We start from the raw sequence: 22,054 nt of genomic DNA on the forward strand, positions 1-22,054 counted from the left end.
GAATTGCTTCCTTTTCCTTTTTGGATTTTTTTCACTTGTGAAACTGACACTCAAATTGTTCTCTTAAGCTACTTGGGCAAGCCTTCGCCTTTGCTGAGAGGAAAAATCCATCCATCAACAACAGGATCATTAAAAATATTTATAACTCAAACTACTTCAATATCACTGCACTGTAAGCAGCCACTCTGTTCATCAGGCAATGTTATATAAATACAATAAATAAGTTCCTTGTGCACAGAAAAACAGTATTGATTAATAAGTAATGATGCAAACAGATCATCTGAAACAGAAACAAGCTAACAGTAAGGCTTAATTTTTCACTTTTTTAATTAAAAAAGTAAATTCTCTCCATTAACCCTGTTACTGATGAATACATGTGTTTTTTCTTTGTTCTTCTGATTAAAACATTCATCTCTCTCCCTCTCTGCTGGTGAAAGGACTAATTTGTCTTTATAGCATCACTGTAGTATCATTGGAAGTTTCAAAATCAGACACAGAGAATTGTCTTTTCAAATACATGCATTTGGGCTGCAGAGACAGAATTGTCACACACTGTGCTGTATTTGCATCTTTGAAAATCTGGCACTGATGTGCAGTGAAGAAGAGGAGTGCTCTGAAATGACTGCTCAGAACTGTCTGAGCCTGAGAAATTCCCCGGCGAAAGCCTGGGAAATAATCAGAAGTGAACTGAAACTCCCAGTGGGCCACCATGCATGCCTGCATAGTAAAGATGTCACTGGCAAGCTGCAGAAAAAATCATATTAGAAAAGGTTTTAAGAGTTCTCTACTGAGAGAAATATTTTACTTCAACTAAGAGACAGGGGAGAACTACTGATACCCTGATTCCTGAAAGATGAAGAATTTGTGATTTCCACAGATTTGCATGCATGCAAGAGGAATCTATCACATCTGAAAATGTAATCACAAAAATACAACACACAATTTCCAACTAATGTCTTACCTAAGAAGCAGGCCCAGCCTTTTTCATGCAAAACAAGCCACTTTTCCTTGAGTAGACATATTTTCTCAATTTGTTCTGCCTTGTGATTTCAAATACAACCTGGCACACGTACGAACGATGACCAAGCACTAAGAATATTGAATAAATCTTCTCCATTTCTTAGAGATCAAATGTGTCCATCTGACAATATATTTCTATTGCATATCATATTTTTGCATTTCACAGAATCACAAAATATTCTGAGTTGGAAGGAGCTCATAGGGATCATTAAGTCCAACCCTCACATGGTGATTGAACCCACGACCTTGGTGTTAATAGCACCACACTTTAACCAATTTCACCTTCCAGAAACACCTGTAAAGAATTTTTAAAGCACATGTAAGAACTTTCAGTGGAGGCTAAAAACTGGGTTTTTTAGCCTCCACTGAAATGTTTTCTTGTCTATAGAAGTGGTCTAGATGCCTCCCACTTAAGTCTGTCACCAGCAATCAGCCTTAATTTATCTGTGCTGCATATAAATAACTTGTATTCCCACCATCCTAAGCTGAAATTTGGTGGAGTTACTCAATGCCACAGTCCTGACTTTTGAAGAATAAAGAATCCATTCTTTAATAATTTTTCATACTATTGGGAGGTGTCAACGTGCCTTTAGCAATGTTACTGCCTCTACCACAAGGACATAGCAGCAAGAAGATGGAAAAATGACACACACTTGTAAAATTTGTATCTGTGCCAACCACTGAAGTACTGGAGAACTTGGAGAAGGATCCTCTCTGGTGAGAAAAACCAGAGTCTAAATTCATAATTTGCTGGAGATTTTACAGACTTTCTGTGGAATTGAAGTGCTCTGAATATAAACTGTTACAAATGAAGAAAGATTTCTTGGGCATTCATAATTCTATTACTTATGAATCCTTAGTCACACGGAAACTACTGAGAAAAGCATGAGTGCATGAACTGAGGGTTTGTCCTCTTTTCCTTTGCATGAGTTCATTTAAGTAGGCAAAAAAAGCAATAATGAATGCAGCTAAATGATGGATCAAGGTAAAAATGTCTATACAGATCTCAGTTCATAATAGCATGCCAGTATTTTAGGTGCTTTCAAGGATAAGGCTATGATGCCTCATTCACTGTAGCACTTTCCTAAGGGCCTTAAATGTGTCAGCAACCTCTCTACCAGCTCTCAGAAGAGGTTGATAGTTTGGGGTCACTCTTCAGAATGGACAACTTTAGTAGTTCCATTCCTAAATCTTTTTAAAAGCCTCCTAAGTTATTTGGAGAAATTGCAGATTTGAGTGATCTCAAAAACAGCCATAATAAAACTCTGCATTTCCCCTGAAATTGCTTCACTTCAAAATTCACCAAGACTGAATCAAAGGGAAAAGGAGGTGGTTGTAGGCTGTTGTTTCCCCAGGACTCTTCCTATCTGAAAGTCTTTCCACTGTTTGTCTTCACACCTCCAAGTGAAACTGAATCTCATTCACAAGCTCTCCCATAATATGCCTTATTTATACCAAGTATTTAAATCTGAGCCTGAATTTCAACTCACCATCTGGCAGCACAGACACAAAGTGAATAAGGAACTTGATGGATAAGACGTAGGTATTAATAAAAGGTTTTCATTATTTCTCCAAGATAATTTAGTTAAGTTCCACTATAAAATAACTAAATGTTGCATTTACATAGCAGATTTTAATGTATTTTTAATTTACAATGCTGAATTAATTTTTATCTTTTTTGTGCTTCCAGTTTTGTTATAAACAGAACTTTTTTTACTGTTACTTTAAAAAGCATTTTCCAGTCATGCACGGAACTGCTAATAGGAGATACAGTTTTCTTAGTTCATGCATTGTATTCCTCACCACTGCACATCCTACACTTCAACACCACAGTCAGCAGCTTATGTGTCCTCATGTGTCAAAACTCTACATCAAGTTTTGCTCATCTTTACAACTTTTTTGCAGTCCTCACTGAATCAGCTGCAAGACCACTGCATGTTCAATAACCAGAGTGTGGAACTGTGGCAGGGAGGAGGCAGGCACCCAGGGAAAATCAGAGGGCAAATTGAGGACCAGGCAAAAGTAATTTGCAATTAATGAAGTAGCAACTGGAAAGAAGTTTCATTCATGCATTCAGCACTGTTGCTTAGCTCAATTAGAGATACTCTCCCAGTAATGCGAGCAGAATCTGATCCTTAATATGCATATACCTTTGCAAAACCCTTTCAAGGGTAAGAAAAAGAATCTTGAAATAATGGCAAAACCAGCTCATTACATCATTTCTGGACATCATTTATATCAGCTAGTGCCATCTCCAAGGTCCATAATAGCGTGATTTTATTAATTCTAACAAAATCTGATTTTGCATTCAGGCAGTCAACATGATTCTAACTGACAATATCTCAACCTGAAAGTCAGCAAAACATAAAATAACATCAGTAGAATATTAAAAACTCCCACTGAGATAAATAGAAATATGAAGGTTCAGGCAGAGCCAAATAGATTAGTGCTCACTTTCCACTCATTATGTGCTTTTAGCAAGCACAGTATAGGTTTATAATTTGACGGGAAGAAATTACACTTTTTAGCTATTTTTCAGCCTGATTCTCTAAGGCTGCTCCTTCCTTTAAAGACAGCAAAGTATTATTACCCATAAAACTATGACTACACAAAGAGCTCTGAACAGCGATGTCCATGTTGCTGGGATATATATTACCCTCTCAAAATAAGTCTTGGGAGAAACACTGAAACCCAGGAGAAAAAGAAAAAGTGGGGGGGAGGGAAGGGGAAATTGTTCTTTGACATCTTCCTTACTTCAGAACTTACTTGTAGAATGGAGTCAAATGTCGCATCAGCAATTAAACTTTGACTTCTACTGGAGTAATATTGATGTAGAGTGAGTCCCAGAGCAGCACTGCCCAGCCCTGTGCTTGGGGTTAGCTCCAGTGCTAAACAGCACGTTGACAACCGACACAGGAAATCCCTCTCCTGTTCCTTGAGTTGAACCAAAGGGCTGGCATAAAGAAATGTCCAAAGTATTAAGAGCAACAAAAACTATGGGCTCAGAGTCAGATTTCAAAGGCATTTAGGTGCCTAACATGCATTATTTTAGTGGGACTAAGCTGCCTCTGAAACTCTGGCCTTCGGTCTTCACTATTCTTAAGCCACTCCAGATCCTGTGGCTCTGTCAGGATGTAAAAGCAATTACATTTCACAACTTTGAATCCAACAATATATTTTGGAAATCATTCAAAGTACATGTTTTTTTTAACATAAAGTTTCCTTGTCCAATAAAATACACTGGAATTTTAAATGCTTGGTATTTGCAGGTCTCCCTCCTTTTCTTTAGATTAAGGCCAGGAGATGCAATCTGGTGAAACCTCTGCCATCCAAATAAACTCTGCTTTCTTTCTTTATGTGGAAGAAGTGTTCAATGGACAATCCTTTGACAAATATTTGATATATAGTAAAATATACAATCTCAGGTTTACTAATGTACTTGCTCCTGAACAAAACCACTGCCCATAGAATCCTAATCCCCACAAAAACTAGTGCAGATGTTACAGTGCGTATAAAAATCAGATATTAGCATTTGAGGTGTCCATTCCCATACAACTCCAAGATGAATTCAGCCAAACAAATATCAGCTTGGCTTGTAAAGGAATCCAGTGTAATGAAACACATTGAAAATGAGAAAACCAAACCCCCATTTTTATACACTAGGCAGGCATGCATACAGTTGAGCGCACAGAATCGATCTGAGAATATTTTAATAAAAAGAAACACAGGCAGCTGTAATATCTAAACATGGGTAGCTATGATATCTGTTAATGCTAGGTCATTTCATGAAACAAAGCTCACACTGCACTGACAGTTGGTACCCCAACCATTCAGAGCAGAAACTGAAAGTCCTCACCTCACCCATCCCACGTTTGATTTGTCCCTTTCTCTGGTCTCTGGTTCCAGCTTCCCAACATCAAAGTCCAGGGATGGAGCCTGTGAAAACTTCTCAGACAAATCTTTATCCCCCTTCCCTACTGAAGCTGCAGCAAGGAACAGGCTATGAACTTAGATGCTGCCTTTTTTCCTCACAACCTCATTGGCTGGTTTAATAAAAAAGATGCTGCTTATCCCTGTGAAACTTGCCACAGTTTATACCAGCTGTTCTCCTTTCAGAAAGTCTTGCTTTTAATATCTACTGATGTTATACAAAGAAATCACACTGAAAATATGTATATTAGCTCTATAAACACTTCTTTCTCCTCACTAGAAAAGGTCAGTGGGCTAGGACATTAATCTCTTTCATAGAACAATGCACACTGCCTCTCACAGGGACGAGCAGAAATCTTGTCTTTCAGGAGAACACTGCTTTCAGTCTGACCCTATGAAGCAGTATCCTTCTCTTCCCCAATGGAGAAGACCAGACCTGCAGCTGGTTAACACTCCTGAAAAATCACTCCTTAGAAGAATAACACACCTCCCTTTAAGCACCTGCTTGAGTAATTTCAGGAAATTTGTTCCTGACTCAGGCTAATCCTTCCTGGCTAGTCATCTTCCCTTTCCTTCCCAATTCACTATTATCCTTTAATTGTTGACTTGATCTCTCATGTTCCAAGTCAGAGCTCCTTCCTCACTCCTGTGCAGGACTGGTTCAACAGGAATCCCCAAGATGGTTAACATCTGATCAGCCTCATGTCTTTTTATGAGGAAACCTCACTTCAAGATGAAACCAAAGGCAGTAGTTTTGGTTAGAAAAGACAAGGTTTTATTCTTCTTTTATTAAGGTACAACATTGAAAAATTTATAACCTAAAAATTATTTAGTGTTTTTACCCCTTTGCCCTCATTTAACCTTAGACATGAAACTTGTTGGGGGTTGGAAGTAAAAAAAATGTAGAGTAGCTGCATTTTCTTTCATCTTTCTTCTGGAATTCAAACAAAACTACCATGTGATAAATGGCCATTTGTGCCACAGATGTTAATGCAATACTAAATGAGACAAAAATCACCAGTGAAGTTTGCAAGGCTCCCTGTGATGTATGGTCATCAGACAACACAGACTGGCACAAGCCTCAACTCATTTTGGATATGCAGCAAATACACATTTCAATTATTAATGTCAGTGCTCTCCTCACACACAGTTGGGTTAATTAAATGCAACCATGACCACATTCCAACCTTAACAAAAAATTTAAATGGTCCCTAAAGCAAGTACTAGCAATATACAAAGGAAACATTTGAGATGAGTTCACAGATAATTTTACAATTTTTTACTTGCAAGGTGGAGTACCTGTTACTGGCAGAACATAGGGAGGGGCCACCCAGCATATTAAAAAGAACAGTTTAAGCCATCATTTGGCTCAAAGTCACAGCACATTCCAAGAACCCCATAAACAAAGACATGTGCAATGTTAACTTTCTCTTTTATGCTGACAGCTTTTTTCTCCCATATAATGACCTTTCTGCACAGTGTGTGTTACCATAAAAAGAAACACAGCCCAGTAAAATTAGAGGAACTGCTTAATATCAAAACGTTTTATCTGAGGAAGACACCACTGCCAGTGTAAATATAAAAAAAGCACAAGAATTAAAAAGTATTTGTTTTGCTGTCTCTTCTTTTAGTTTAGATTGTTCAAACAAACCTAGCTCAAGTTTTCAGTCACTCTGCACTAGATGGTCCTCCCAAAGGCTGAAATGCTACTCCAGAGAATGTGAACTTGGCTCCAATTTCAGACAATTTTCCTCTTCTTCTTCTGATAAAAAGTATTTGAACGCTTTGTCCGAAGCCAAGAATTTGGATATGAAAGGCACACCAGTAAACAAGTCACCAAAATGGGCCACTACTACACAGACTGTAGTGCATGCTTGTTTTGAAAAAAAAAAACAACTCCTCTGGCCCAAAGGACACTGTTTTATTTTACAAGCAGAATGCTAATGTGAAATTTTAGTTTGACTTTCTCTCTCTCATCTAAGTACAAAAGAAAAGCTACATGCATTTTTGATAGACAGAGCCTACGTTTGCTATTTTGTTTGTACAAAGAAAAGTAAAAAGGAAGAGAACATAAGACCCTCACAGCTAGTTGGCTTGGTAAAATGCTGCACCAAACCAAATTACTTTTTTACAGTTTTATTTGAACTACTACAGAGAACCAACAACCCTTATTCATAGCATTCATCTTTCTATCAGCATTCCCAGAATGAAAATTGAAACTTTAAGAATGTTATTGCTTTGTACCAAATGTTCACTAGCTTCTACCATGGCAACTATCCCACAAAACCCTAGCAGGGCTAATCACAGTCCCCAAAGGTTTATTATCTTTTGTATCAGGGAGGCATTCAAATGCACTAAGGCAGCCTGGCAGCTAAGGCAGACATTGTCCTCATCCAAAAGAATTTTAATTTTAGCCTTGTACATTTGGTGAAAATACATTTCTGAAAACCAGAGAACATGCCAGAGAAAAGCTCACCCCAGCTCCAGTGTGGAGCTTCTCGCTCTACAAAGAGGCACACGTGAGAGCTGAGCAACAGCCCTGCAGTGCCAGGGAGACTTCGCTGAGCACGTCAGGAAAAGTCTCCCCAAGCTGGCCAGGAACCCAAGGGAAGGAAATGAGAGTGATTATGTACAGCTGAGCAAGCACAGTGCAGAGACTCCTAAATCAGTGATATGGTGTTCACTGCTGGTGTTCTGTGGTAAAAATGTTTACCATCTGTGTTACTCTCTCTTTGTTATGGACACTAATGGAGCCTTCAAACATAAAAGCATAGGGGTGGGGAACAAAAACACAATGAAGCCAAAGTACTTGAAAATCACTTTTAGCTGTATATTACATAAGGAAATTCTGACACAAAGTGAAAAATGGATCAAAACCAAAACACGAGCACTTCCAGGCTGGGCTCAGGAGGGCTGCACAGCACTGGCTTACTCTGCTCTGGAGGTCTAGCTCTGAGCTATCAGGCACAGACAAATCCTTCAGGCACTGATGGTGGCTCTAGGTCGGACACCAGAGAGTGACGTTCACTCCAAAGGCTTTTAGGCCAATGCTGAACGTGCCTGTGGCAGCGAGTTCCCTAGGAAGCAGCTGCATTTGTACAAAGTTTTTCTGCAGGGGAACTTTTCTGCTGCTGTCTCCTGCTGTTGAGAAGCCACAATGGCCTGGAGAGTATTACATTCTGTAGTGAAGCCAAAAACTAATATATGCCATTCAGTCTGCAGTCTGTGCATAAAACCAAGCATCTGACTTGCTCATGCTAGACATCTCACACTGTCATACATGAAAATTGGTGGAAATCACAGCCTTCAGCCTGACTTCCATCTCAGGTGGTTTTTTTTACTCTGCTCATCAAAATTTATATACAGAAAATGAGTTCCTACAACCTGATATCTCCACTGCAACCTCAAGTAGTTTCCTTAATACGTCTTGTCACGGTCCCTCTCTCCCTACCCAGAAAGACACTGCAGGGAATCTATGGTAACAGGAGTCCATCCTGCTTCCTCCAAGCCCAAGGAAGTGAGCTTGGCTCAGGCTCCCCTACCTCCACTCAACAACCAGCTATTGGGGTGCCTACTCTCCAGCCCTAGCACATCTAAATTCTTTGGCTGCCAGTGCCCAGTTTCAGTGTAGCTGTCAGTAATCTGAGGCTCACTGCTCAACCCAGCATAGGCACTCAAGCTGCACAAACAACACAAGATCATCTGTCAGTGAGAATAATATTTTTCCAAATGAGGTGCTCCAGGTAAATTGTAACATCTCTCATGTTACTGATGCCAGTTCAAATATATTTCTAGCAGAACTGGAGTGGACTTTGTGAACCACAAACCAAGCCAGCAAGAACAAAATCAGAAGCAGAATAGCAATTTGTTTTCTCTACAGCTGGAGGGGCCTCCCAGCAGTCTCATGATGCTGAAAATGGTTTTGGAACCAATTACTGCCAAATGCCACATGCCCAAAACTGAAACACCCCAAACACTACATGAGTTTGAAAAATGCTTCAAAGAACTGGTGCAAAGGTGAAGGAGCTTCTGCAGCGCTGACAGACACCTGAAAAGAATACAAATGGATCAATCTTGGACTCAAAATTCACCACTGCTAATGCAGGGTCTCAGCAGATGAACCACTGAGGATGGATCATTCAGTGATGGACTTTTGAAAACTCCTCCTGAATATAATACCACTCCTTAATTCTGCTACATGCCTATGTCTCCAGCACAAGTGTTCAGTCTTTTTCACTTTAGAAATGGAGCTTCTGACCTCTCCTCAACTGGATACTTCTTAGTGCAGTCACACAAGCTCTGGCAAAGAATGATTATTCTCTTTTACACTCAGCATTGCCACAGACCTGGAATTTCTTGTCCTTTTTCTTCATCGACATCACTTCTGTGTCACTGCCCAGTGCCCTGGGGACAGCCAAGAATTTGCAAATTGCTGAACACATTGTCAAGATATGGAGTTTATTTAGATATTTAAAAGCCAATTGGACACAGCCCTGATGAGCCTGCTCTCACTGACCCTGCTTTGAAGGAGTGGGGTGTTTGCTTCAACCTCAAACTTTCTATAGGAGCCATCTCTGGCCTCTCTGAGTAGAAGCATGTTTGTACAGTTACTCCATGTGTAATGCTGCAATTTCACTTGGCTACTGAAGATAAATTAGGAAACATTAACATTCTGTGTTTTCATCTTGCCTACAAAATGATGTTAAGGGTGGAGAAATTCACTGCCTCCCTAGCATCTTGAGATGATTCATAATTTAACAAAAGTTTTATTTTCCTTTACAGGACACCTGAGTCAAGTTTGTGCCTGAAAAATGCAATCATTTGATGCCATAAACAAGGCTATTTCCATTATCATGTATTCTTGTTCTCAGTCAATGTGTCAGAATCAGGCTGTGGAACAAATGCCTGTCAGAACATAGCTGGGATCTTCTTGATGAAGTGTCCAGATCTGGCTTAGGTACAGCGAGCACATTGGGCTGTTCTGCTTCCTGAGTATTTGTTAAATGTTAACAGTGGGCTTGGAACTTGCAAGGCTAAGGGAGGGCTTCCCTGCAGCTCCTTTATAACTAAAAGACAAACCTAGGGAGAAAAAAAACAACAAAACAACAGAAAACCCTCACAAAAAAACAAGGAACGCCCGAAGACTTGTAACAGAACACTAATGTAAGTATTTGAAAACTCAAACATCTTTGTTTTTCCTCATATAAAAGCTGATGTCAAAGAAAGCAGCAAGTGAAAATTGCTTTTGAGGGCATGTCAAGAGAAGCTGCTCTAAGGCAGGGAGGAGTAGGAGTTACAGTGGAAACACAGGACATTACTACAGCTTTCCTACCCACGGGGCATTTGGCCTTGATTGAACGTTCCTGTGGCCCACTCAGCACTGCTCTGCCATATACACTGAAGGTCTCTGGCACAGGGCTAGCTTGTTTTCACAGTCCTTACAATAGTGTGGGCCTTTCCTTTTTTACCACATTGCCCTGGCCTCCCCTTTCTCTCTCCCTTCCCCTGATCAAACACCATTGGATGCAGGAAGAACCTTGTTGTGCTTCTGCTGCTCATAACACAATTTGCTATGTGAATACTTCCTGTGCACCCTGCCAACATGGCACCTCTCCAAGCCATAAGACTGGTGCTTGGGAGATGGTCACACAAAGCATGATGCTTCCTACTGCCACTGCTCTGTCCTTCACCTTCCTTGCCTTGCTGTGGGCAAGGACTGCAAATACCAAATAGCATGAATGAAACAAAGATGGAGACTGCCTGCTTGTACCAGCGGAGTGCTTGCAGCAGCATGGATTGCTGTCCTTCAGACAAGCAGGGATGCACAGAATCTTTGTTAAAACATCATTCACATCCTTTTCAATGTACTTTACACAGAAGAGAATTTATGTGAAACTTGAGTTGCATAAAAAAGTGAAATAAACTGTGTGTTCCTGCATGATAAATTCCCCTGATATTTGCAGAGAGCTTTAAATGAACACTGGGGAAAATTTTAAGCGCTTCAAAATATAGATCTTACATGCTATGAAGAAAATGAATAAACAAAGGAACAATTTTTGTGTTACAAGAGCCCCTGGTATTCCCCCTCCATCTCTAACACTTATATGTTAACTCCAGTAGCTATATGACTTGCTGATGCATAGCAATTTTTCTAAAGTTTATTCTTCTCCTAAATGCTACTTAGAGAAAGACATGAAAGTTGATGTCAGATTAATACTATTATCTCTCTTCTCAACCCACGTATCTTTCTAGAGAAAATAAATAAATAAATTTAAAAACCCCAAAATACAAGTATGTCTCAAAGAATCTGACACAGGAAATATACAAGAGAGGCAATCTGAGAAAAGATGAAGAAGATAAATATGGCAGAAAAAACAAAGAAAGGATTACTAGAAAGAGGAAATATCAATAAAAAGATTTGACATGGCATACAACAAAGTAATACAAGGCTTTAGTGATGAAAGCACTGTCTTCAAGAAGAAGACATTAAATTCTATCAAATGAAGCAACACAGAAGTGGACCATTTTAAAGACAGCATGGTTGAACACACACTCTGGAGCTCATGAAAGCATGCAGAAAGAGGAACTGAAACCAGTTTTAGTTAAGAGACAAACCTTAACACAATCAAGTGTTTCAGCTGTGGGAACAAAAACTTATGAAATCCACGTAAAAGTCAACTGAGCACACGACAACAGCACTTAGAGCCCCACACTCGTTTCTGACCTGCTTCAAAGAACCATGCAGACTGCTAAGTTTGACCTCTGACATGGTCTGAGAGTTGGTCTTTCCCTCAATGATGGTCCAAGCAGTAGAGATACTTTAGCTCAGAGACAGACAAGATGCAGTGAAACAGTCAAAAAATTAGAGCAATTCCATCTGTTTGTGGATTTAACTTATATCCTACTGTTTACTCATCATTTTTCACATATTCTGTTGTTTTAACAATGGGAACACAAAATTCACTAATAATCTCCTTATCTGAACCTAGGCTATAACCCACAGCAATTATGAGCAGTATGTAGCAATATTTTCACTATTTAGGACAGAAAGTGAAAAATACCAAACACATCTAAAATTGCAATAGGGATTTGTGCAGACAGAAGGTAATTACACAAAGTGGACTTTGGCCAAGACTCTCAGAATATGAAGCAATCTCAGAACCTTGTGGAAATTACCATGGGATCTTTAATGATAAGTAGGCTAAATCTTCACTTTAATTGTCCTAAAAAACATGCCTTTTCTAACAGCATATTGCTATAGAGTGACAGGACCACTGTATTCCAAAATTAGATAGCATGTCCAACACTACAGCACACAAACGTAAAATCAAAAACAAACAAAAAACCTCCAGAGCACAGGCATTTAAAAAGCAGACCACGAGAAGACATCTCAAGTGTTTCACGTGCACAGAATTATTTGCTTCCCCCTCTAATTTATTTCATATTAGTACCAGATCCCTTATTTTAGGTCAGTGTTACGACAATGGAAGTATGCCAACTTAACCTTCATTTTCTTAATTAGCATTTAACAAGAAGCTTGTCCTCCTCTAGAAACATTTCCTTCCATAAGGAAGAATAACCTTGAACAGAAGACAAAGCTAAGCCAAGGAGAAGAGAAAAATGAAACTGAAGCTCCAAATATATTTACATGTCTTTAAAATATATTTATTTACATACCCTTAAAATGTAAATAAAATAGATCTCAGTAAAAAATGACTTCATCTCCCAGAAACAAGCAAAGCACTGTATCTGTATTCATAACTACTCTGGGGAAAACCAACTACAAAAAAACTCCCTCTTTTACACATGCTCCCTACCATGGACCATGTGCTCATGTAACTCTTTGTTTATCTAGTCTGGAGACAAAAATGCCATGAAAAAGCAATCACAAGGCAGATGGCTGGTACCACTAATCTGACCCTATTTCTTCCAAGTAAATCTAGTCTACAACAGTGATGCCCCAAATAATCCACCATTCCTATAATACTTAGATTTGCATATTTAGGTTAGAAATGCCTGGCATGGCTGGATTAAGATTTCCCCCAGTAAAACAATGCTTTGTCATAAATTCTTCCCCAGAGACCATGCAGATTCTTAAGGCAGACATGTCCACACACTGAAAACCTGAGTGAAAGCACACTCACAAAACATTCTCACCAAGGCTCACCTCCATAGGTGTAATGCCTTTTACTCTGCTTAAACCTGACTGTATGGAGTGACAAATGCAGAGACTCTCTCTGTAGCCGCCCCCATGATAACAGATGACAAGATGCAGCACAAGCTTCATCTCTTGCTAATTAAACGAATCAATTAAGAGACTGTTGTTGCAACTGTGTAACTGCTGTTCTATAGTGGCAATAACAACCCCACGGGGAGGTCTTTTACTACATTAAAATGCTGTCCTCCACAACTCCATTTGATATTATTAGAAACAGTTATTTGCGTCTTGCTGTCATATTAGTAGCAAAGGCAAATTATGGAAATATGCAGACCAGAATGGTCCCAGTATGAGATCAGGTTTGGTTTTCAACCTCCAAGGGAACAATTGCTGAAATTCCAAAGTTCCCTAAAGTTCTTTAATGGAACTGATAAATCTATCAGCACAGCATCCATTTAGATTCTAGGTAAGGGTCACATATTTGCATACTTTCCTGCTAAGCTGATACAATTCAACTAGATAAATTATCATATTAAGTTTACCCTCCTGAGTTAAACTGATGGAGTTCAAAATTGTTTTCGATGGTTGTCATTAATCGCTGTTACATCCTAAATGCTCACTTTGAAATCTAATTGTGCTGGTGTACCAAGGGTCATATTAATAGCATTTTTAATGTTAAATCTTTGTAAAACATGTTTATTTTACTGATATTACCACTGAAGCCTAGAAGACTAATGAGAAACAAAGTATATTTATTATCAATAAAAACTTCATTTAAAATTTACATTCAGAGACTTAAATTAGCTTTACTAACTTCATTATGCCTTTGTTTCATTAGGATTCCTGGTTAAGCATCAAAGTCATATAAATTAATACGTCCTAAACAGTTCTTGGGTATATGCCAAAGTGGCAGACATCAAAAGGCTGCTCAAAATCATGGGCTACATGTATGCTTAGTAAACATTGTCATAAGAAAATGATTATCTTCACTATGAGGTAACAGTCTTGATACAGCTTAAAAAATTTACCAACACTTTTTTTGCCCAAATCAGGCAATTAATAATTATTTCATATTATTTATTAATGGTGGTAAATCATAGTCTACCAAAGTAAAGCACTTGATACACCTTTTGGTGAGCTGCCCACTTATCTTCCAAGAAGTAACAAGCTAACCAAACAAGTTCAGTCCTTGTCCTAAAGTGTTACTGGGCTCAGTAAGAAAGAAACTTGTCAAAAGAAGTATGAAAAATCAAAAATCCTAACTTTTCCATTGCTTATTTCTGAGGGATGAGAGGCCTAATTTATTATAAACAAAGATCACTATACACACACACGCTGCAGAATCCACCAACATTAAGGACATTAATGGAAATCCTGACCTACTTGTGATATCATCACTTTTTTTTCTGCAAATCAAAACTCTAATTAACAACAGATAAAATACCAAGATAAAAATGAAAAAGGAAAAAGCAAAACATTAGAATTTAAATGCCATAGCCTACTTTCATCCTGGTTTTGTAAGAATACAATGCTTGCAATGCAGATTTCTGCCTCCTCAATCCCCATTCCCGGCTCCAATTTGCACCCACATACACTATATAAACTGCTGATCAATTTCAGCCAAATTGATTCAAAGGAAAGCTAAATTCATCTACCCACAAGTATGACAGCTAGGTTTTCACAAGTCTTCTGAAGAGCACTGGATCCAAAATCCATAGTCCAGTTGAGGGAAATTTGGCAGCAGCCAATTAGGTGTCCACAAGCACCTATGCAGCTTCACCTTAGCACCAGCACCTCTTGTTCAAGGAGATCTCAGGCAAGATTACAAGTTGTCCTGTGGGAACTTGTGTCACTTCTGGTTTCTTTTAAGTCACATGAGCAAAATTCAGAAAGAACTCCAAGCACCTTCTTATTTCTCTTTCCAAAGGAATCCAGAGCAAGATTTCCAAAATAGTTTGATCATTTTTATTTTAGGGACATGGCTTTTGGTAACACTGGTGTTTCTAGATCACTCAGGTGTTTTTGAGTTTGCTCCCAGTGGGCAGTTTTAATATACTCACTATCCCTTCTGCTTTAAAACACGCAAATAATATATAAGAGAATCGAAATGTGAACAGCATATGCAGGTGTGTGACTGCACCTGATCACTCACACCTCATGAACTGAACAATTCTCACTACCAAGTCCTAATGATGGTTGCTACTTTCCCAAGTGAAATCCTTGTTGTGTGAGTTACCCACTTTCCACAGAACACTACAGCACCTTGCTGCTAGTCTCAGGATTCTCATCATCCACGTTCAAAAGGAAGTTATTGTTTTCAGAAACAACTGCATGTTTTTTTCTGTTGACACCTTTTGCACTACTGAAATGCCACTGATGATAGTTCTACTACTAGAAGCATTGTGGTTCACAGTGCTTCTGAAAATGGATGAAAATAAAATAAAACCTATACAACAGTACAATTCCCTTTAGATCAGCAGGGACCCTAATTTTAAGGCTTGTGAATAGGAAGAGTAAAAAAAAAATTTTTAAAAAGACATTAGCTTGCAAAATAAACACTTACTGGTCTATATTTATTTTCTTGTGGTTAGTACTCTATATATTCCAATAAACACCACCTTTGTAACCTCTGCAGGTCTTCAACCAATGTTTGAAAGTCTGCATAAACCTTCAGTATCTAATTTCTGAAGTGTCGCATAAAGAAAGAAAAGCATAAAGAAAGAAAAGGACTTGTTAAGAACGGCAACGATTTCTAAGGGTGAAAGAAGCAGGTTGTTAAACATTTCCTATTGTGAGCTGAATCAGACTCATACAGCCAAAGCTTTGTAAGAACACAGGGAGAAGGAGAAAGGGAGGAGGAAGCTGTCTGCTGATGAGATTATACACAGACTGCAGGGTTTCGGGACAATTTGTAAGCCTCAGTAATGGGACAAAAAGTTGGAAGTTTGCTGCTGAAGCAAAAGCAGATAAGCCATGGCAAGAGGGAGCAAAAGGGAGAATCAGCAGTAAGAAAAGTTAGTATACTGGCCTGTAGCTCTTAAGACTACCTTAGATACACGACTGAAATAAGAAAATACAGTAAGACAGATTTTGAGGATTGCATTTACACAAAACTCTCCATTTCTAACTGCCATGAACAGGATACAGAACTAATAACCCTGACTGCATATGGAATTTCCCTTTGCCAACCTATGCGAAAGTAGCTAAAACCCAAAACTATTAATACTAACTGGGATTACTACTGCACTACAATATATGCCAGCTATGCTAAAAAGTATGTCAAGGGCTTGACAGAGTCTACTTTCCCTAAATCCAGTATTCTCAACCTGGAATTTGTAGAACTGGTTGCAGTGATGGGTCTCAGGACTATTTTAAGTTGGTGCGCAAAAACGCTGAAGAAAAGGACATGTAGTATCAACAGGCTACTAGTAGTCATAAGTGAGCATAAGCTACCACAGCAAAACTTCAAATATTTTGTAAATCAAAGGTGGCAAAAAGCATTCCATTGGCCATCAGTAATGGAGAAACCTCTAGTGAGATGCATGAATCAAGAAAACAGTGTTAGGAAACTCAGAAAGCACCTAAAGATGGCTTGACTCTTAAGCCCAAGTAAGTCCAAACCATTCCATGTCTGTTCCTATATTGTGTTCCCCTATATTGTTAAGTAATATACTGAGCAGTATGTCATGTATACGTTCTTCCATTGCTCCTCAGAGGAAAAAAAATAACTGCTTATATTTCTGCTGTGGTATTAGAGAAGATCAAAGAAACAGCATGAACGATGAGCAGAGGATAGGGACCGTCTGTTTTGAGGAAAGTGATCCATTGGGTCAGCAGAGCATCACTGTCAAGCATGGCCTGCAGCCCAAAGCTGACAATGGCATTAGGGACATGATGGAGCCAGGCTGCTCATTATCTGAGCATACACAACTTCTTTATTTCAAATTCTACACACAGTCTAGAATACGTTTAATGCTTGCACAATAATCTGCACTTCGCTATATACTCGCAGCTTTCTTAGTGTTAAAGGCTGCCTGCCCAGACGTATTTCATTGCTGAAGTCCTGCTGAGAGGCCTGAATAACCAACAAATGACTGGGGCCAGCAGTGGGCCAGCCAAAAACATTCCTCTCACGTAAGAGAACAGAAGGTGGAACGAAAAGACAAAAGACACAACAGAAAATGGAGGGTAATTAGAATGACAGGAATGAAGGGTGGACTTTGGTCTTCTGAGTAGTCAAACATCCAGGTTTTTGAATTGCAGAGGCTGAAGCAGAAGCTCTGTTCTGAATACATCCTAGAAATACATCTTAGTATTTTTCTATAGATTTTATGTATCTATTTTATATGATCTTTACACGTAGAGAATAACTCCTGTGAGGAGCAGCTGAAGGAGCTGGAGTTGTTCAGCCTGGACAAAAGAAGGCTCAGGGGTCTTTCACACTCTCTCCAAATGCCTGAAAGGAGGTTGCAGCCAAGTGGGGATTGGTCTCCTCTCTCAGGTAACAAACGATGAGAGAAAACTACCTCAAGCTGCACCAGGGGATGTTTAGATCAGGTATTTGGAAAAATTTCTTCATGGAAAAGGGTGTCAAACATTGAACAGGCTGCCCAGGAAAGTGGTGCAGTCACTGTCTTTGAAGGCATTTAAAAGATGTGTAGACATAGCACTTGGGGACATGGTTTAGTGGTGGATTTGACAATGCTGGGTTAATGGTTGGAACTGATCATCCAGGAGAACTTTTTACAATCTAAACAATTCTGTGATTCTACATTTTTGACAAATCTACTTCTGTGAGCTGCCTACACACAGGAGACACCCCATAAAGGACTGCTTCCTTACTTCCTGCACTCTTGTTTTTGGGCACAGTTTTAGACATTAGTCTGAATCATGTACTATCTTGCTTCCTTTTTCTTTGTACAATATATAGCACAACCTTGTTGTTATGGTAATGCTATTAATCAATACTATCTGAATAAATCTAGTGTGAAGTGGCAAAATAGCAGGACTCCAGCAGCACACCACATGTAGTGTCATTCATCAGAGGGGACAAATGAGCAAAAACTCATGAAAAATCTCAATTACAGCAATAACCTAGTATCTCCTCTGCAATAATTTAGTGAGGACTCAAAATGCTATCCTCACAAGAAAATTAAACCAAACGAGTGCAATTTCCCATTCAACAACTATTTCTTACAGTTACAAGTTGCTTGCTCCTCAGGCAGAAACATCCTCCTGCATCTTCCAAAAGCATGAGTCCCTATCATATCTGAGACTCACAACCCTCTATCAAAAAACAATTTGGAGAAAATAAGCTATCTAATGGCACTACAATTTGGAGAGAAGAGAAATGCTCAAGTAGCAATGAATTTCTACACATGATCAGAAACAAACAAAAGCATTATTACAAATCCATGTAGACCCCCAAGTGATGTTAACAGTATGCACTCAAAGCTATGATATCCCTGGAGAAAGCAACATGATTTTTTCCTGTTCTCCTCTAAAATAACAGAAATATGCTGCTACACTAACAGAAACATTCATCTTACTGTCCAGATGTTTACCATATGTTATGCAGCAAAATTCATATTTTACTGTTGTCTTTCATCTGCAATGCAGTCTTCTCTGTCCTCCACCTAACTAACTGGAAAGCCAGGATATTTCTAATAGAGAAGCACAGCTTTCACTTCCCCTCAGAGTGTCAGTTGCCTACCTGAAGCAGGGGCTTGTGTTTTGTCAAAATCCAGCAGCAGAGTTGTTTCTACCATGTCAAAAAATCAAGTGAAACCATTTATTGAAGCTGATGCCTTCCTGACAAGCCAGGCAAGCTGTGCTCCTTACAAGCTGGATCTAAAAATACATTCTGCTGGACAGGTCAGTGGTCTGTACACTGCATGGCACAGTCCTGCCTGGTACCACTGGAGTGCCATCAACATTTGCCCTGATCAAAAGGAACACAGAATGCTCAGAGTTGTCCTTTATGTTTGCTATTAAAAAAAAAAAAAAGAGTAGAGAAGTAACTATGCAAGCTTTTTATTATGTTGATAACAATGCATTATAATAAAAATAATAATGAGCAATCAGGACTCTTTTTCTGCTAAATTTTCCTTTCAAACACTTCCTAAGTCAACTGCACTTAGCAAGGGTTTAACAACAGATAAGTAATGGTGAACTCAAAATGTATTTCTGGGGCCTTTGTTAAAATAACATTTTCTTTGTCAGAACACTTACATTTTGTGTGTGCACATGTACACACATACAGACTGGGTATCTGTATGTGCAGCAATTTGTAGTGGATATCATTGTATCTTCCACCCCATTACCTAAACTGAGCATGTTAAGTTTAAATCAGAACAGTAAAAGGATGTTAAATGAGCAAAGGACAAATGAAAAGGTAGGACTTAGGGGAAAGAAGGACAGTGGGTTAGAAGAACTAAGAGAAGTACAGGCACAGATTGGATACTATGGGAAAACTGGTATTGGAACACACCCTGGGAAGCAGACTTCATTACTGTTTCTCTACCCTGATTGCTGAAGTTCTCTCTCTGGGTTTGATCAGCAAGACATGCATAATTCATATTAAATAAAAAAATCTCAGAGTACTCAAGGCATTTCTGTTTAGTCCTCCTGAGAATTTTAGTTGTAATCACAAACTTGATTTCCCCAAATAACTAGGATTCAATAAACACACATGAGCTAGTCAGTAAGATCTAATATATATTACAATCCATTAGCTGTTTCATCATCATTTTTCTTAACACAAAAAGCACATCAATTCTATTTCTTCTTTTATAATATTTTCCTGTTGCACAAGGCCCAGAACATAAGTCCTGGTCTGTAAGTGAGACTTCAGGGCACTTCTAACAAAAGAATACAAAATATTTTCATACCTAATTTGAACAAGTTTTAATAATAATGTCACTAAATACACAACCAGAATTTTCCCTACAACAACACCCACTTAGAGACAAATCAACTAAAATCTAGTCAGTATTATCAAGCTGTATTTGTGTTTATATCTTATCTACCTGGAGTAATTATTTACTTCTCACACAAAGACTATCTGATCAGCCACCTAGCAGCAATCTCACATACACAGGTTGCAACTCCAGAGCCAAAGCATCATCATAAATACAATAGTGCAGAACAAAACTTCATTTTTATATCTTTATGCTACCGCTACTCTGCTTGTGATTAAGACAAATAAATAAATATGTATACACAGAGATGTATTTATAGAAGTAAAATATATTAGGGGCACTTCTCATTTCTAAAAACAAACATGTAAGGTAAAAACATAAATGCAAGGCATTCTTGTTAAGTTTACCTTTACCACGTTACACCTTACCAACAATGGCTTCATAGGACTTGCAGGAGAACTAATCACAAATAGAATGAAAGCATGACCATATGCAATCCTAATCCACTTGTGTCCAAAATAAATAGTGCACAAAGAAGTTAGGACTAACTTCTAAATGGAATGTTTCATCCTAGGCTTTTCACTGTTAATATCACGACAGTGAAATCTATTGGCAGCAAGCAGGACAACTTACTTTGGAGGATGCTCCAATTTTATTTCACTTTCAGAACTATTTTTAGATGCATATGGAACTCGAAAAATTCAATGGCTGCATTTTAACCATGCAAATCACAGAACCGGAAGTTGTTTCAATCACATGTATGTATATAAGCATCCATGACCTAACACAAAACCTGTATGTTATACCTGAGTGCATTCACAGTTTCACAGAGTACATTCTGTCTAATGATATAAAATCTCATTAGGATTTTAGGCATACTTCTACCCAGCAAACAAAATCTGAGAGAACTACAGAGCTACAAAATCTGGTTTAGAGTGAGAAAAGAACAGAGCACTTTGCATTACTGAACAATTTTTTCTAAGACAGTTACTGGGATATCCACTCTGGGATATAAGGATATGTGATACGGTGAAGCAATAAAGATCAGAAAGTTTATGTGGTGAGGAAGAGTGGGACAGACCCTGATGTGCACCAAACCTCATTAGATTGCAATAAGCTTACAAATCTACAAGCAGTTACTTTTAGATCCCTTCTGAGTGAAACAGATGCAGACTTGAATCAATAGAAAAGTAGAACATAGCTACTGTGTCTTGGAAGTTAGCTTCAGTTGGCCGACATTCACCTGCTAAACTCAGAATATTTACACATAATACTGGCCCCCATAACCACAAGTGTAAATGTACTAGAAGTGTAATTTAGCTACTTTCTGTTTACATTATATTCTTCTACAAATTAAACTCCTGTCAATACACAATTATTACAGGCTTACCACTGTGCCTAGAAACTGAATGCTGGTCTCGCCAGAGGCATTCCGAGAAATCCGCTGAAAAACACAAATGTAAGAATTTATTAAAGCGACTCAAATTTGTAACCATTCCATTTTCTTTGTCACATCATTGTAAGTAATCAAAAATAATTTAATACATAAATCTATACATTAACCAGATAAAATAATTTCCTTCAACGGGAGTACTAGAAGTCTAAATCATACTTCATCTCAGATTTTGGTTTTAGTTTAGTCAACTCAATAAAATTTATTTTTGAAGGACAATGAAGGCAAAGATGGCCAAGTACAACACAGAGCAACCTTGTACTCTGATGTCATGAATAATGAGGCTTCTGCCATCTCGGTGATTCTGTATTCCTGTTACTCACATTTAGTATTATCATCCTTCTCTCCTAATGAGAGACATTTTAATCTCTCTTTAAAATGCAAACCTCCAATGATGCTACTTTGAAAACAGAAAAAAAAATGACCTTATGAAATGTCTGGTCACCTACTGTGGTTCAGGAGTTGATTGAAGTTATTAAAGAGTCTTCAAATATTACATTGTCAGTAAGTCACAAGACAATGCAAGAAAAAATATATTACTGGTTTCACACAGTATTAAGCATAATTTAAATA

General features: G+C 38.5%; 1 protein-coding gene across 1 annotated transcript in view; it reads right to left on the reverse strand.

Moving 5' to 3' along the window:
• Positions 1 to 22,054, reverse strand: part of PCCA (propionyl-CoA carboxylase subunit alpha) — a 270,748-nt gene that overhangs the window by 37,381 nt on the left and 211,313 nt on the right. The window contains exon 21 of the mRNA XM_058044919.1: positions 21,419 to 21,472. Coding sequence (XP_057900902.1) covers positions 21,419 to 21,472 — 54 coding nt within the window. The remainder of the gene's footprint in view (positions 1 to 21,418; positions 21,473 to 22,054) is intronic.

The sequence above is a fragment of the Melospiza georgiana genome, chromosome 2, assembly GCF_028018845.1.
Source record: "Melospiza georgiana isolate bMelGeo1 chromosome 2, bMelGeo1.pri, whole genome shotgun sequence".
Lineage (NCBI taxonomy): Eukaryota > Metazoa > Chordata > Aves > Passeriformes > Passerellidae > Melospiza > Melospiza georgiana.